Here is a 15,269-nt window from a genome sequence, read left to right as displayed (position 1 = left end):
ACCCTCGGCGTCACTGGAATGGGCGTGAAAAGATTCCCTGTCAATTTTCGAGATAAGCGATCGCCGCAGTCTGTGGAAGCCAACTTGATCTTCCAAACTTCTCGTCTTTCACAACCCTAATTACTTGACCGACAATTTCGACGTTCTTGAACTTCACCTTACATCTTCTTCAGTCGCGGACTACCTCTTTACCGGGATCAGTCAATACAGTAATATCACAATGGAGGCCTCACGTGGACCTCCCCGGGTCAAGAATAAGGCGGCCGCGCCTGTTCAGATCTCTGCGGAGCAACTGCTCCGCGAGGCGGTTGACCGGCAAGAGCCTGGCCTTGAGACGCCGACACAGCGCTTTGCCGATCTTGAAGAACTTCACGAGTACCAAGGTCGAAAAAGAAAGGAGTTTGAAGACTATGTGCAGCGCAACCGCATTAACATGAACAACTGGATGCGCTATGCCGCCTGGGAGCTCGAACAAAAAGAATTCCGTCGGGCACGATCCATCTTCGAGCGTGCGCTCGACGTTGATCCGACCTCGGTGGTGCTATGGATTCGCTACATCGAAGCTGAGATGAAGAATCGGAATATCAACCATGCCCGGAATCTCCTCGACCGCGCCGTGACCATCCTGCCCCGCATCGACAAGCTCTGGTACAAGTATGTCTACATGGAGGAGACACTAGGCAACATTCCCGGTACCCGTCAAGTGTTTGAGCGATGGATGTCATGGGAGCCGGAAGAGGGTGCATGGGGCGCTTACATCAAAATGGAAAAGAGATACAGTGAATTCGAACGAGCACGCGCCATTTTCCAACGATTTACCGTCGTCCACCCCGAACCCCGAAACTGGATCAAATGGGCCCGGTTTGAGGAGGAGTATGGCACAAGTGACTTGGTTCGCGAGGTCTATGGTGTGGCTATCGAAACCTTAGGCGAGGACTTCATGGACGAGAAGCTCTTTTCCGCTTATGCCAAATTCGAGGCCAAGTTGAAGGAGTATGAGCGCGCACGAGCGATTTACAAGTACGCCCTAGACCGACTTCCGCGGTCCAAGGCTATGGCCCTTCACAAGGCCTATACAACCTTTGAAAAGCAATTCGGTGATCGTGAAGGTGTGGAGGATGTGATAATGTCCAAGCGCAGAGTGCAGTATGAAGAGCAGCTCAAAGAGAACCCTCGCAACTATGATATCTGGTTCGACTTTGCACGACTGGAGGAAACTTCGGGCGACCCAGAGCGGGTGCGGGACATCTACGAACGAGCCATTGCACAGATTCCCCCATCACAAGAGAAAAGACATTGGCGCCGCTATATCTATCTTTGGATCTTTTACGCTGTGTGGGAAGAAATGGAAGCGAAGGATACAGAACGCGCCGGGCAAATCTACCAGGAATGCTTGCGGATTATCCCGCACAAGAAGTTCACATTCGCCAAAGTCTGGCTCATGAAGGCACATTTTGAGGTTCGTCAAATGCAGCTACAAGCGGCACGGAAGACACTGGGCCAGGCGATTGGAATGTGTCCGAAAGACAAACTTTTCCGTGGCTACATCGCTATGGAACATCGGATGTACGAGTTCGGGCGGTGCCGTACGTTGTTCCAGAAACAAATCGAATGGAACCCCTCCAACAGCCAGTCATGGTTGGAGTTCGCGGAGCTGGAGCATCACTTAGACGACGTGGAACGGGCGAGGGCTATTTTTGAGCTTGGCATCGAGCAACCGACACTAGACATGCCCGAGCTTGTGTGGAAGGCTTATATCGACTTTGAAGAAGGCGAAGGCGAGTACGAGCGAGTTCGACAATTGTATGAACGTCTCCTCCAGAAGACCGATCACATCAAGGTCTGGCTCAACTACGCCCGCTTCGAGTCCTCTGTGCCGGGCGAGGAAGAGGAAGAAGAGGAAGAGGAGAAGCCACTCAGCGAAGACGCAATAATCCGCTCGCGTGCAGTCTTTGCTCGGGCAAACAAAGTGTTCAAAGACAAGGATTTGAAGGATGATGTAAGTTGCTCTTTCCATCATTCACACGATCTTCGGGCTATTCTGACCTGTTTACAGCGCGTAGAAATTCTCAACCTGTGGCAAGAATTCGAACTTGCAGCTGGATCGCCCGAGGATATTGAAAAGGTCGAAAAACAGATGCCCCGACGCGTCAAGAAGCGCCGCAAGTTGGCGGACGACAAGTACGAGGAGTATATGGACCACGTATTCCCTGCAGACGATCAATCTGCTGCCAACCTTTCTCGTCTGCTCCAAAAGGCACACCAATGGAAGCAGCAGAACCAGTCCTAGGGCATGCGGTAGTTTTTTATTTTACAAAATCAATTGACTCCCATATTTGCCACTTGGGTCCTTTCCATGACGGAAACATCACGCAAAGCCCATGGCCACGAAAACGGACTTGTGTTATAATAATCAGACCAAAAAACGATTTTCGACATCTGCAACTGACATGAAACCCAGCCAAACTCTCTTTTTTCGATCGACTCGGTGTCACCGGCTAAGCGGCGCGAGCCGATGTTAGTGTCTTCGAAATGAGACTGTCCCCTACATCCAGGCAAGTATGCGATATGGATGCCGTGCATGCCGGCCACCACACCAGTTCCCATTACATATTCCCCTCATCCTGTTGTGCCACAACTTGATCTCCGCTGAGAATCCTTCAGTGGGGCGGGTACCTGACTAGGTAGTACATGTCTGTGGTGTGTTTGCGTCGTCTGAATCAGAGATCGAGCGAACTTTTTGTAGGAGCTGAACAGAAGGCGGTTACCCATCTATCTGCGTGATTGCCATTCTACCAGAATAGCTTGTCAATTACTCCGTACGATATCATGAGATAGTAAATGTGCACTCCGTACACAACGTGAATATATCAAAAACTCTAACATTCAAAACACGGAGAACTGAGACATTCCCACAGGTCTCAGGAACAGACCTGTCCACTGCTCCACTGCCCCACGATCCATAGCCCAACCCCTCACACCCGAGGTACTTTCACGGTGCGCATCAAGATTCCCCTGTGCAATGATCTTGAGTGTTTGTTTATGGCTTGATGCTAATTAAGATACCATTGAATGGGTTAATGCTTCTCGGCCATGATGGTCATGTGGATTCTGGATATAAGGCATCCACAGCTACCAGTTGATCACAAGCGATCTGTCAAGAATTGCTTGATCATACGTTGATAACTATTCGCAGCTGCGCATAGTTGAAACCTATACTACGTGCTCCGTAGTTGAATCAAAACATGTGACATGTTTCAATTCGGGGAATAAACCAAAGCCCTTTGTGGAGATCATCCTTTAAACTCTTGCAAGAAACGCCACTTTCAGACGCTTCGAATCTCTGATTTATCTTTATCAAATAGGTCACTCCTGGTAAGACTGCTTTCAGAGAACCTCACTGTTGAGAGTTTTTTCGCATCTGCATTTTGAACGACTATAACCGAAAAAGATATCTAAATGTATGTTGAGCTGATTTGGGTACCGAATTAGTGGGCAAGGACAGACTGTTCGAGCCGATATATTCAACGGCAAACGTAGAAGGATAACTAGATGAACTGTTACCTAACAGGATATTGGATGTCCCGGATTGCCCAGGTGACTTCTGAAGCAGTTATCAGTATCTAATATTGGGGGCCAATCTATGTAAAGCGAACTGGGGGACTACAACATCGGGATCTACCGAATTGGGAATTAGTTCACATTACAGACGGGTAAAAATAGGACCCTGAATAGAGAATCTTAATTAACAGAAGCTAAGACATGAAGAAAAAAAGATGAAGACTTTGGCAGTCCTGGAAGGCATAGTGGCAATAAACAATCGTGCACATTGACAATCAAGGCCACAAAACAAAGGGGACTTGGATAGCTTTTCAGGATGCTTATTTTAGCCAGTTGGATTTGTAAAAAAAAAAAGTGCTACCCATTCTTGACCTTGATGAGCCATCAATAGCGAATATCCTTTCCAGCTTTCAATCGACAAGCTCATCATTCCACAAGCCTTGCTTTAATCCTTACATTCACTCTTTTCAACATTGCCTACAATTATCGAAACCATGGTCTTCCTCAGGTTTCATGCGTACTTTCCCTCGAATCCTACTAAGAATCGTGATTGATCGCTCACATCGATGTCAATTGATAGCTCCTAACTAACATCTTTTTTCTAACAGTGGGGGGCCAGATTACAGATCAGCCTGTCGATGATGTTTGTGGCATTTGCAAGAAGAATTTCCACGGCACCAAGATATGCTCGTGCGGTGATTGCTATTGGATTTGGGCACAATAGGGGCGTAGAATGACTGTAGAAGTTTGAGATTCCAGGGCCAAGACATGCGCATGCGATATGGGGATGAGTAATTGAAACTAGGCTATATGCTGTTAACGTGTGATCAAAATTGGAAATTCGCAGATACAAGCGCCAGCCCTTTGTCATAATTTTAGTAACATAGTGAACTTCCAATCTAACTTTGAAATGGAGAGAGTAAGGAATTTAGTATCCATGGATGTGTAAAATCAATGCTTTTGATGAAGACTCCGGCTCTTATACAGGATGGAAGTACGGAGTGCAGAGGAAGAACCTTGGAAGTGGCACGCCAAGGCGCCAGGGTTTGAGAATTCCCGTGGGTCCAACGGTCAGGAACCACGGGTTTGGAGTAGGCCTTCCAAGGTCTTTTTTTTTTTTTAAATTCTATTTCTTTATTTTTTGTTTTTTGTTTTTGTTTTTTGTTTTTGTTTTTGTTTTTGCACTGTTAAGTACAGATTGTATCTAATCTGGTTGTGCATTACATCTGCACTAACCCTTGCAGTCTATGCATGAGGTCCCTAGATGCATTGAAAATCAATCAAGTACAAAGTGCGTATAAAACGGGATTCAGGTACGGAGTCGTGGTCCCACTTCATCGGGACTGCTCGCGGGAGAGCCCCTGATCAATATAGAAGAGAATAGATGAAGGTGAAGAGCACCAATAAGAACGCATGATGTTAAGAGAATGATTCTCAAGCCCAATCAAAATGAAATAAGCCAAATTAACGGGAAGTAGAAACTTAACAAAAAAAAAGCCCAGAGCGAATTGAAAATGACGGAATTGTTCCCCTTAAGGGATGGTCTCGTTCGCTAACCCCCCCTAAGCCATCTGCTAACCTCCTCCGTTAGGGGGTCGAGAGACCCTTCTCCCTGTTTCACTAAGATCGTGTGGTTTCTATTTCTCTTCTCTCCTTTTACTATCTGCATTTACGTGCTGTGCACTTTGATATTCTAGTCATTCGTTCTTTTCGCCAACCAAACCCCCCCCCATTCGCTTAATCGGGTTGTGTTGGCCTTAACCAATTTTTTTTTTCTCGCACATACGACTGGATCGCCCAGCCTCAGATCTTTGTGATCACTTGACATCGTTGAACACGTCTATGTTCTGATCCCGTTGTTGACACGCTTGAACCACTGCTCTGATTGTGGGATCCCGAGTCGCCGAGTCATCCGATACGCGATCCACTTTGACTTCGCTCTGAGCACTTCACATCGCAGTTGATCACGCGGAAAGCAGTTGGAAACCCTTGTTCACGTCACCCGTTATCACGGCAACTCGCTCGGAGCGAGTGTGGCTTGTTGGCCATTTTTAGCTCATCTGCCTCGGTCGAGATGAGATAGTGCTCTGGCAGCTACCTTTTCTTTTCTAATTTGGGTCTTTCAAGTCCCTTGCTGGCTGGCCACTCACCTTCACTCCTGGTCCGGATTCCATCGCGACTTTGATCTATCCTTTTTGACAATTTCAACATGACTGGTCCCAAACCCCTACTTAAAATCGAGGGCGATTGCTCCACTGTTCACAGCAACACCCTTTACACTTATTCGCCCACGGGCTTTCAATCACTACCTCTGAAAGAGAATGGGATCTGGAAGACCCTTCCATCCCCAGAATACACGGTTACTGGCCCTGTCTGCGTCCAAGGTGGGATCGAAGGGATTGAAGATGACGAAGATAAAAAAGCATTGTATCTGGTCGGCGGGACCGGATCCCCCGGTAACAGCGGCCTCCAACGCTTTTCTTTCAGTACACAGAAATGGGAGACATTAACCATGGATTCACCGTCGATGAAAGATCGGGTGGGCCATGGTGCCGGGTACATATCTTCAACTTCGCAAATCTTGGTCTATGCAGGAAATACAGATGGCAGCACACAGGCCTCTCAATCGACACTCCTCATTTCAACCAAAGCGCCCCCATTTATCGTGTCGTCCGGGCTCGACCAGGGCGCACCGGCATTGCATGAGCCCGTCGTTTTGCCTTGGAGTTCTTCCGAGGTAGCTTTGATAGGAGGCTCTGCCACCAATACTGCTATCTTTATCTACGAGTCCACAAGTAACAAAGGCTGGACCATCTCAGAGGCGACTCTTCCCACTGCAATCGATTCTTCATCTCTATGTGCATTCGCTTCCGACTCCGGGACCAAGGTCCTCGAGGAGTTTAACATGATGGCTTCCCCAAATCGGGTTACGAGCTACATTCTTAGCTTGAAAGGAGAGGTGCAGAACCCGGTGACAGCCATCGCATCCTCGGGAAAGAGGGATCTCACCGATTCCTACAACGGCACATTTGCCCCAACAGAATCCTGGTCTGATTATACGCTCGCCCAGGGTAATGGCTTGGTCATTCTCGCCAGCGGCCAAAGTAACAACTCGTTGGCAATCTTTAACCAGACTTCCAACGCATGGGTCAACTCTACAGAGCTGTTTTACGGAAAAGGAGATCAACATGTTCTCAAACCATCTACCACGTCATTCACATCATCTACTTCGACGTCAACTATGTCAGTCACATCATCTACTTCGACGTCAACTATGTCAGTCACATCATCTACTTCGATGTCAACTACATCATTCACTTCATCAAGTTCGACGTCAACTTCATCGTTCACATCTACGGCGACCTCAGCCTCAACTACGTCCACTTCTTCATCAACTCCAGTTGCGACTGCAGGCGGCTTGACTGATCATGGCAAAATGGTTCTTGGCGCGACTCTTGGGAGCATCCTCGGCTTTGGTTTGATTCTGCTTATCATTCTTCTCCTACTGCGACGCAAGAATAAGAAACAGGGAGGCAGAAATGGTCGTGGTGGTGATGACAAAGACCGCCTGAGCTTCCAGGATCGAGGCCTAGACCCCCTGACTGAAAGTGCTTACCCGATGGCAAGATCTCCCGTTCCAATCGCCGCTGCTTCGGTCGACTCATTGGCTATTTTCTCCGGCCACTATCAAGGAGAGAAAACCCTCAAGCCACCCATCAATACGGGTTATGGATTGTCTCCTCAGCCTAAGAGTAGTAGTCCGCTCTCTACAATTTCCACCAGCGGTGCCATGGGCGCATCAAGCGTCTACTCCGGTAACACCAGTCAGGCAGGCGATAACACCGGGCCTGGAAACCAGGCTGCTGACCGACTGACCGACGAAGGCTGGGGGAAATACTTTGAGGACCGCAGTGCGACTAACTTGCAATCCGACCGCTCGTCAATAAGCTCCACCTACACCAAGTCCGATTACCGCGGAAGCGCCTGGCCGATGTCTACCTTGGCACCATTGAATTTGGGCTTCCTCGACCATCCCAAGCCACTAGGCCACGTTCTCAGCGGCAGCCCAACCACGGAACACAGTTCCCATGAGTTGGGCGGTCGAAGCTTAGTGATCCCGGAGGGCCAATCGGCACGAATCTCCTATGCAGATACAATCAGCATCGCCTCAGACGATAACCACGATGATCCAAGTTGGCAAGGTGCGGGCCATGGCAGCTGGCTTGGACGCCCCACAAGCAGCAACTACACTACCAGCTTCTACCAGCCTAGCATGCAAGATATGCCCTGGGAATCATCGAATGCCGGCCTCGCGAAAACGGCAAGACAGTCCAATGCACGAATACCAAGCGTCATCATACCACATGATATCGACGAAATTCCAGTGCAAGAGCAGAAGAACAGTACCAATTCAGATATGAGCTGGCTCAATCTTAAGACCGGTCGTTAACATACGTTCGTCCAATTTTTCCGACTTACAGTTCATTTGGAGCCCAACTCTCCCTTACTCTCCTTTATCTTTTTTCAAGAATACCCACCTCGCCAGATCACTGGCGACTATCTTCTCTCTTTCATTCATTCCTTTCATGGCATCTCCGTGGCTAGTGTCTTGAAAAAGCCTACTGCTCTGTGTCTTTGCATTTGAGGTGCTGCATTCTTGCCTGCATCTAGCATCTTCTTCGTTTTAATGTTTGTGTGTATAAGCGATTCCTTAGCGTTGTGTCACACATATTGAACCGGAAGTTTTTTTGGATTTTTTTGGATTTTTTTCACTTGACTTCATGGCTGTGCCAGTAATGTGTCGATCTAGTTGTTCTTGTATGGGTGTGGTGTTCATGTCAAACTGTACATATCTCGATGCGAGTATGAATCACTTGAAATCAAGCGCATGCTCCAGCCATGCCCTAACGCTTGAAACATCTTTCATTGTATCTAGTACTCCAAACATTAACCATCATCGTATCTAAAACCGTTTTCACCAAAATCGCCTACGTGAAGATGTAGGAATGTCTCTTCAATACAGCTTTACCAAAACCGAATGCCGCTTCGAGACCTTCCTAAACTCATCAACCATAGGACTGAGCATCCTCCCACCCCCATCGTCAATCTCCATGTGCCCCAGATACATCGAATCCACCGTCTTCCGAAGAAGAGGACTATTCTCCTCTGTCTTACTCCGATTGTAATAATGCTCATCCTCTTCCTCCATCCCAATAAACCACCTCTCCTTCAGCTGCTCCCTGTGAGGGATGGATGATGACATACGCATTATTAAGCAGCGTACTTATCCTACGCAACAATTCCATAGTAATAAGATCATCTTTACCACAACCAGGTTAATTCCATAACACATCCCCAAAGGCTCATATCCACAAGCACCCTCTAACCGACTCGTCTGCGGACTATTGACAGCAAGCGCGAACAAATTCTGCGGTTCCGTGAAATCAGTCACCTGTCGCCCCCGCTCTTCGACAACCATAAACACGAGACAGACAGCGCTGGCCAGGAATGCAAAAACAAGAATCACATAGAACATCCCCTACCACTGCTCCGTCCCACCGGAAGCATACCCAACAGCCTGGATTGAAGCATTGAAGATCTGGTAGACAGGCTCGGGAAGCACATTCAAGTTCCCACTGTAATTCCAAAACGGCACGAACGGCGCATTCTGCGAGCTTAGAAGAAGCGTACTCCCAGCCATAACCGCCAGCGCCTCGGCGATGGACGGCAGATTCGGGTCCAGCGCGAAAGTTTCCTCGGTCTTGTTATACCGTGGCATCAAACTGCATCAGCAGTCTGGCATTGGTAGCCGCGCCGTCTGAAATACCCGCATTCAAACTGACTGCATTCGCCTACTCCGACGCAATGTTCTTCCAGTCCGCGTCCCACATGTCCTCATAGAATACATCTTGCCGTCGGTCGTATTGTAGGCCGTTTGAGGCGTTCTCGCAGTCCGTGCTGAGGAATGCGCCGCTATTGTCGGCGGAGTGTTTGGTCGAGCATGCGCCTGTTTGTTTTGCGCGCAAAGAATACATCACGTACTCCGGCATATGGGTGTTCTTTGTTGAGGGCGTTGCGCTGAGGAGGTAGATGGCGTTTATGGGCCAGGCTCCTGTTGTGTTGAGGATTGTGTTGTATGGAAGTGGGTATTTGCCGAAAAATCGGTGCGGTTTGGCTGTGTTTCGGGCCAAATTCGAAGAGCGAGTCAACGACGGTGCGGTTTTTCCAGCCTGCGAGAGAAGGGATGTTGTCGGGAGGTGAGGTATTCCAGGTTGTGGTGTTGAATTTGTTGCCGCCGGGCCAGATGGCGTATACTGGGGGGCTGAACTCCTCTTTTGTCATTCCGGTGTGGAGGACGTTGATGGCTGGCGAGGGGACGGAGGCTTCAATGTTGTATTTTTCTTCACCGGAGATGTCTGTGGATTGTTTAAGTTTGTTTTTGGCGTTCATCGCTGCGGCGGGGATGCCGCCATGCGGCATTTCCATTGTTATGTTGTTGACCATTCGGCCGTGCTTCTTAGACAGCGTTGCAATGTCTTGGATGTTGACCCAGCTGCCTGTTACTGTGGTGTTATCCCAGAGTGAGCCTGTTGGCTGTGGGCGCTTTTGGAGTTGGCTTGAGGTTTCGTTTTTGCTGGTTATTAGCTGGGTCCATTGGGTTATCCATTGCTGGTAGTTGTGATATGCGTGGCCGACGCGGTCAATCTGGAGGCAGGTATCTACCTCGGTATTGCACTAGACAAGCCCCGATAGTGCTCTGTCTCCATCGATGGACCGTTGGTTCCGTCTACAGCAACTTTGCTGAGCGCATTCTTTACCAAGACTATCGAGTTGCCGTATGTCACGATTTGCGACGCGTTTCTGGGACAGGCGCTCAGTCGGAGGGCATTGATGAGGGGTTCCCGTGGAATCAGTATCTCGGATTTGAATATGAGGGCCTGGATCATGCAACCCGGATCCATGATTGTGCATTGGGAGGCGCTGCGATATTCGGCGCTCACTGTCCTTGGGTCGGTTGCGTTGGGTTCGACGTTCGTGGCGATGCTATACACCACTGCGGCGCAGGCTTTGGGTAAATTTTTGATCTTTGATCCACAACTCATGTTAAATACTAATCAACGGCAGTGGATCTAAAAGCTCTCTGTTGGTCCTATTGAGTCAAGAGTACTCCAGGGCAAGGTAGCCTCCAGCTTAGCAAACACGTATTACATCGCACCAAACAGTAAGACACCTATTACCGTGGAGATGGACCCCGAGCATCGCAACACGACCTGAAAAGACGGTGGCATAAACAGCGAGCACCAAGACTGTCAACGGGACCCACGAGAGCCGTTTCTGGAGAACCGTTGCTCGTATGTGGAGTCTGCGAAGCACTGTAGCTGTTTGGAGTTGTAGTCACAGTGCTATCGGTCGAATGGCGATTGTACGCCGGTATTTGTCCCGGGATGGTGTCGCCCGATGAGTTCGAGATGCCTAGACCAACATCGCGCAGGACTTCTTCAGAACAGCTACTGGTGCTATCTGAGGGGGCATGGTAGCGATGGCCCGAGTCCGTTAGACGATTGTTGAATGGATTCCAAGAACGTTCGGGTGGAGCGTTGATCAAATCTTCGGATAGCAGCGAGCGCTGCGACTCCCGCGACAAAGCCATGGTTGAGCATGAAAAGAAACAAAGAATAAAGAATAAAGAGTCAAAAAGAACAGACGACAAGTGTCATAATCTGAGAACGTTTCAAATCTAAACCAGGGAAACGGAGGCCATGTAGTCAGCCCTGGGGCCAAATTCGAGGTGCGCAGTCCAGTCTCCCTTAGCCCTATCATAAACTGCGTGACTACAGTTTTGCTGATTTGTGGTTATCAGGTTTGGAATTGAAGTGCATTGCACACTCGAAATCGAGCGGATCATTGAAGAGAATGGGGGAAGGGTCCAGAACTACGATAGCAAGCAGCCCATTCTGCAATCCTTGTCTCTTCGTTCGCATGCCGTTGAACCGACATCCCCTCATTCAATGCATGATCAATTGAAATACCACCAATAATATTGTTCTCCATCGCGTGGCTGCCTCGACCACTCAAACGTTTGATGCTAGCGAGTTTATGCTGTGGGGGCGACTTGATTTGGGTTAGTTGAAAGCCCGCAGATTTGTCACAACCAACTTCGACAGTTGATATCCTTTGTGTTAGGGAAGTTGCGGACTCCGTATCCCCAGCTAAAGAAATCTTGACGATAGGCGTGTATTTTGGTTGTCCGATGACACTGGCAACCATGATTTGACCTTAGTACGGGGGTTTAGTGGTTGGAGAAAGCCCTTTGCTCTCGATTGGCTACCACGAGGCGTCACGGTAGTTTAGCCCTTGGTCGAACTACAGAGGTGTAATATCCTGCTCAATGTTGGTGGCTTTTTGTAAATTTTACATACGTGTGCTGCTGCCCAGAGGGGGAAATCGACCAGCCAGAGAGCATCACCGAAAAGACTTGTCTCTCCATTCACGCCCTGGCATGCAATCGAATTTAGCCCTTGTATTGTGTAAGGAAGGCCAACATATGCAAGATTGTGCACGTTGTTTGTGTGATACATCAAAGTCTCTGTCGTGATCGGTATTGTTCGGTTGGTGCGAAATAGACCGACATGCGCTGGGGATCTAACTGCGCAAGGGGCAAAGGAGGTTTGTTGACACCCATAGAACTGTTGCAAAAGTTTGCGAAGCAAAAATGGAACAAGAAGAGCAGTGGATCTCCAGATTGTGGAAGCATATCTCTTTGGCCAGGTCATCTTGATCGTATTCAAACGTAAGCAGATCCTCGGCAGTCCAAAGGGATATTCGTCAACGTTGTTCGTCCATTCTACATAGTACACCATATGCGTCCATTCACTAATAGAATTTGAACCATTGAGATACATGTTCTTTGTTCGTGTAAACAGGACGTGTTAAGTCTTGAAAAAAAAACGTAGCTTACCCACGTAAAGTTGGAGTGACTCTCCCTATTTTCATCGTATGGCTCGTGTCCAAATAACGCTGCAACAACAGGGAAATTGCAATATCGGCGACAGAAGAGATTGATCAAGGGAATTCAGAACGCAGGAAAGGGGGGAAAAACGAGCGAAACAAGGTCTCACAAGTCGTGGAAAGCATAGCAATCATGATGGCTTGTAACAAAACAACACTAGTAAGAGATCTGCGGTGCGTCATGAGCCCCGTACGGATTTCCATCACGATAAATCGGGGTATTTTCGCTCCGTGGTTCATGCATTGAAGGTGCAGATTCAACTTCATCAGGCCAGTGATGACGACGGGAAGGTGCACCCTGGCTACGAGCACGGCGACGCTCACGCTTAGCAGCACGTTGAAGACATTCCTCCTGGAAATGGGCAGTTTCCTTGCGCTTCTCCATAACCTCCTTCCATTCACCATAGGCACCCTTGATACCAAGTGCGGCGAGACCGATACTCACGGCGTCCTTTGTATTAGCTTTCATGCGAAGTTTGCGGGCCTCCTCGGGCGTAATCTCTCCCTCTTTCAACTGGTGCATCCGCTCTTTCCTCTTCTCCACGCCATTGTAAAGACTGTGCGCAGCGTGGATGGTAGCCACGCTAGCCAGACCTCCCGTGATCAGCATATCCCGCTTCAACTTCTTGCGTTGCTTCTTTTCATCAGAACTGTCACCTAGGTCAGAATCACTTTCATAGCTCGACCCATGGCCGCGGTCCTTAGAACCGGCACCTGAATCACCGCGCGAAGCGCTGGTGGGTGCATTTAGGGGTGGGTTTCTTCCGTCCAATGAACGGTATCGACCTACATCTCTCGAGCCTCTACCCCGTCTCGAGTCCCTGTGGTAATAATCGCTGTCCGCATCTGAATCCGAATAGTCGCCGTTGCGATGTCCCCGGTGATGTCGCCGCTCTCGATCGTCCCGATGCTCCCGACGATGTTCTCGATGATGCTCCTCACGACGGTCTCTGCTGTCGCGATGACGATCTTCACCTTCTCCAAGTCCCAGGGCGGTCATGCCCTTGGTGATGTAATCTGAAACGCTCTTGCTGCGCTTGCGAGAGCCACGCTCGCCCGGGTCGCTGCCACGGGAGTCGCTGCGGCCGCGAGGCCGAGAACGTGATTTTGAGTATCGATCAAAGATCTCCTTTCCCGCGGCTGCGATCGCTCCAGTGGCAGCAAGATTCTTGAGACTTCTGCCACCTGAAGAGCGACCACCGTCTCGGCCACGAGATCGTGAGCGTGAACCACCACCTATGAAGTGACTGGCAGCCAGACCTGCAAGCGTAGACTCGATCACATGACGTGTGCCATGCTTGCTAGGATCTTTATCGACCAGGCCGTCGGTGCCACCAGCAGTTATAGCAGCAGTGAGGACGCGCTTTCCTTTCGTACCGGCCCATTCTCCGGGCTCTTTGCGCTGTTTGAAAGCCTCAACTGCACCGGCTGTCAAGGCGGCGCGAGCAGCTTGAATGATGCGCTGCTCGCTTTTATCACGTTTGCTGCTGCCGCGATGACGGCTGCGACTCCGTGAATCTGACGATGATCTCGAATATGATCTGTGGCGACGGTGGGACTGGGAACGGCCGCGACCACGGTCGTCGCGGCTGGCCGAAGCAGCGACACCCCCGAGGCCGAGGGCGCCCAGGGCTTGCTCGCTAAATGACCTGCGACGTCTATTGCGGGGCGGAGAGCGACTTGGAGAAGAATCGGAATCGTACTTGGAGCGACGGGAGCCTTGGAGATGTTAGAAGCAATCTCAACCACATCAGCGCGATGTCACTTACGTTGGTCCTCATAATGTCTTAATCGATGAGAACCAGAGCTTTGGTAGGCAGCATCGTTGTGTGAATCACAACCGCTGACGGAGGATGCCCGGCGCCCATTCTCGTAATCGGGTCGTCGCGGCCGTCGAGAGGCATAAGAACGCTCGTGAGCATAGTCTGAGCCTGATGGGTATTCGCGCCGCACTTCCTCGATCGAGTCGTCACTGGCACGGGGTGCATAAATGTTCTGCTCGTGCCTTCGATAATAGCCACGAGTGTCATCCAACGGATCAGCGTAACTGGCGGGGCGTGGGTAACGGTCGCGCGAATCGCGATAACGGCGGTTTTCGTAGTACGCCATGGTTGAGGTGAAAACGAAGGGAGCACAAATTGAAAGATAACTGGTCAAAGATTGTGAGCTGCTACCGTTCACTGGGAGAATGTGAGGGATGCAAAAAGACGTACGCGATCAGAGATGTATGGCGGGGGTGGCGTGACGTCGATGTGGATTCGGATGGGGGAGCGAAGTCTTTGGAGCTGAGAGACTTGGCAGTGGCTGAAAGAGATAGTGTTCATGGAGGCACTATATTGAAGAAAGGTAGAGAATCCAAGGCCAAAAGACGATTCTCTTACAGACAGGATATATGTACTTGCAAATCAAGATTACGCCAATGACGTACTAAAGAACAGCAAAGCCGTTGTTTCCAAAGCGGGCATATCGAATGAGCATCTGGACCGATGTCGTGTATCAGAGATCAGATATTGATCCGACGTCATTCTGCATCTTTACCCGGGGAATTTCCCAACTGCCCAACCTTGCAATTTGCACAATTTAATGATTTGAGAGTATTTTACTTCAACTTTTGAAAAGATAAACCAAATCACATAGAATGTATACCAATTATGATATCAACAGATCGATTAAGATTGATGGAACGTAAATAATGGTTC

General features: G+C 49.4%; 5 protein-coding genes across 5 annotated transcripts; 2 read left to right on the top strand and 3 right to left on the bottom strand.

Moving 5' to 3' along the window:
* Positions 1–220: 220 nt before the first annotated feature.
* On the top strand, positions 221–2,290 carry Pdw03_1584 (Cell cycle control protein (Cwf4), putative; the record flags this gene model as incomplete). The annotated part of the gene is made up of 2 exons (XM_014683150.1): positions 221–1,999; positions 2,057–2,290. 2 exons carry the CDS (start codon positions 221–223, stop codon positions 2,288–2,290), a joined length of 2,013 nt encoding a protein of 670 aa, XP_014538636.1.
* A 3,480-nt stretch (positions 2,291–5,770) lies between these two features.
* Positions 5,771–8,011, top strand: Pdw03_1583 (Kelch-type beta propeller; the record flags this gene model as incomplete). Its single annotated transcript, XM_014683151.1, has 1 exon — positions 5,771–8,011. The coding sequence occupies one exon, from the start codon at positions 5,771–5,773 to the stop codon at positions 8,009–8,011; it is 2,241 nt and encodes a 746-aa protein (XP_014538637.1).
* A 1,089-nt stretch (positions 8,012–9,100) lies between these two features.
* On the bottom strand, positions 9,101–11,212 carry Pdw03_1582 (uncharacterized protein; the record flags this gene model as incomplete). The annotated part of the gene is made up of 5 exons (XM_014683153.2): positions 9,101–9,344; positions 9,418–9,791; positions 9,877–10,296; positions 10,380–10,646; positions 10,886–11,212. The coding sequence occupies 5 exons, from the start codon at positions 11,210–11,212 to the stop codon at positions 9,101–9,103; spliced, it is 1,632 nt and encodes a 543-aa protein (XP_014538639.2).
* Positions 11,213–11,886: 674 nt separating this feature from the next.
* On the bottom strand, positions 11,887–12,555 carry Pdw03_1581 (putative beta-glucuronidase; the record flags this gene model as incomplete). The annotated part of the gene is made up of 3 exons (XM_066099943.1): positions 11,887–11,925; positions 11,982–12,435; positions 12,521–12,555. 3 exons carry the CDS (start codon positions 12,553–12,555, stop codon positions 11,887–11,889), a joined length of 528 nt encoding a protein of 175 aa, XP_065957670.1.
* A 172-nt stretch (positions 12,556–12,727) lies between these two features.
* Positions 12,728–15,035, bottom strand: Pdw03_1580 (Xanthine uracil permease family; the record flags this gene model as incomplete). The annotated part of the gene is made up of 6 exons (XM_066099942.1): positions 12,728–13,220; positions 13,361–13,391; positions 13,513–14,289; positions 14,340–14,719; positions 14,784–14,874; positions 14,999–15,035. The coding sequence occupies 6 exons, from the start codon at positions 15,033–15,035 to the stop codon at positions 12,728–12,730; spliced, it is 1,809 nt and encodes a 602-aa protein (XP_065957669.1).
* Between the last annotated feature and the right edge of the window lie 234 nt (positions 15,036–15,269).

Source organism: Penicillium digitatum, chromosome 5 (genome assembly GCF_016767815.1).
Source record: "Penicillium digitatum chromosome 5, complete sequence".
Lineage (NCBI taxonomy): Eukaryota > Fungi > Ascomycota > Eurotiomycetes > Eurotiales > Aspergillaceae > Penicillium > Penicillium digitatum.
The sequence above is the reverse complement of the archived record's forward strand: the minus strand, read 5'-3'. Positions and strand labels throughout refer to the sequence as shown.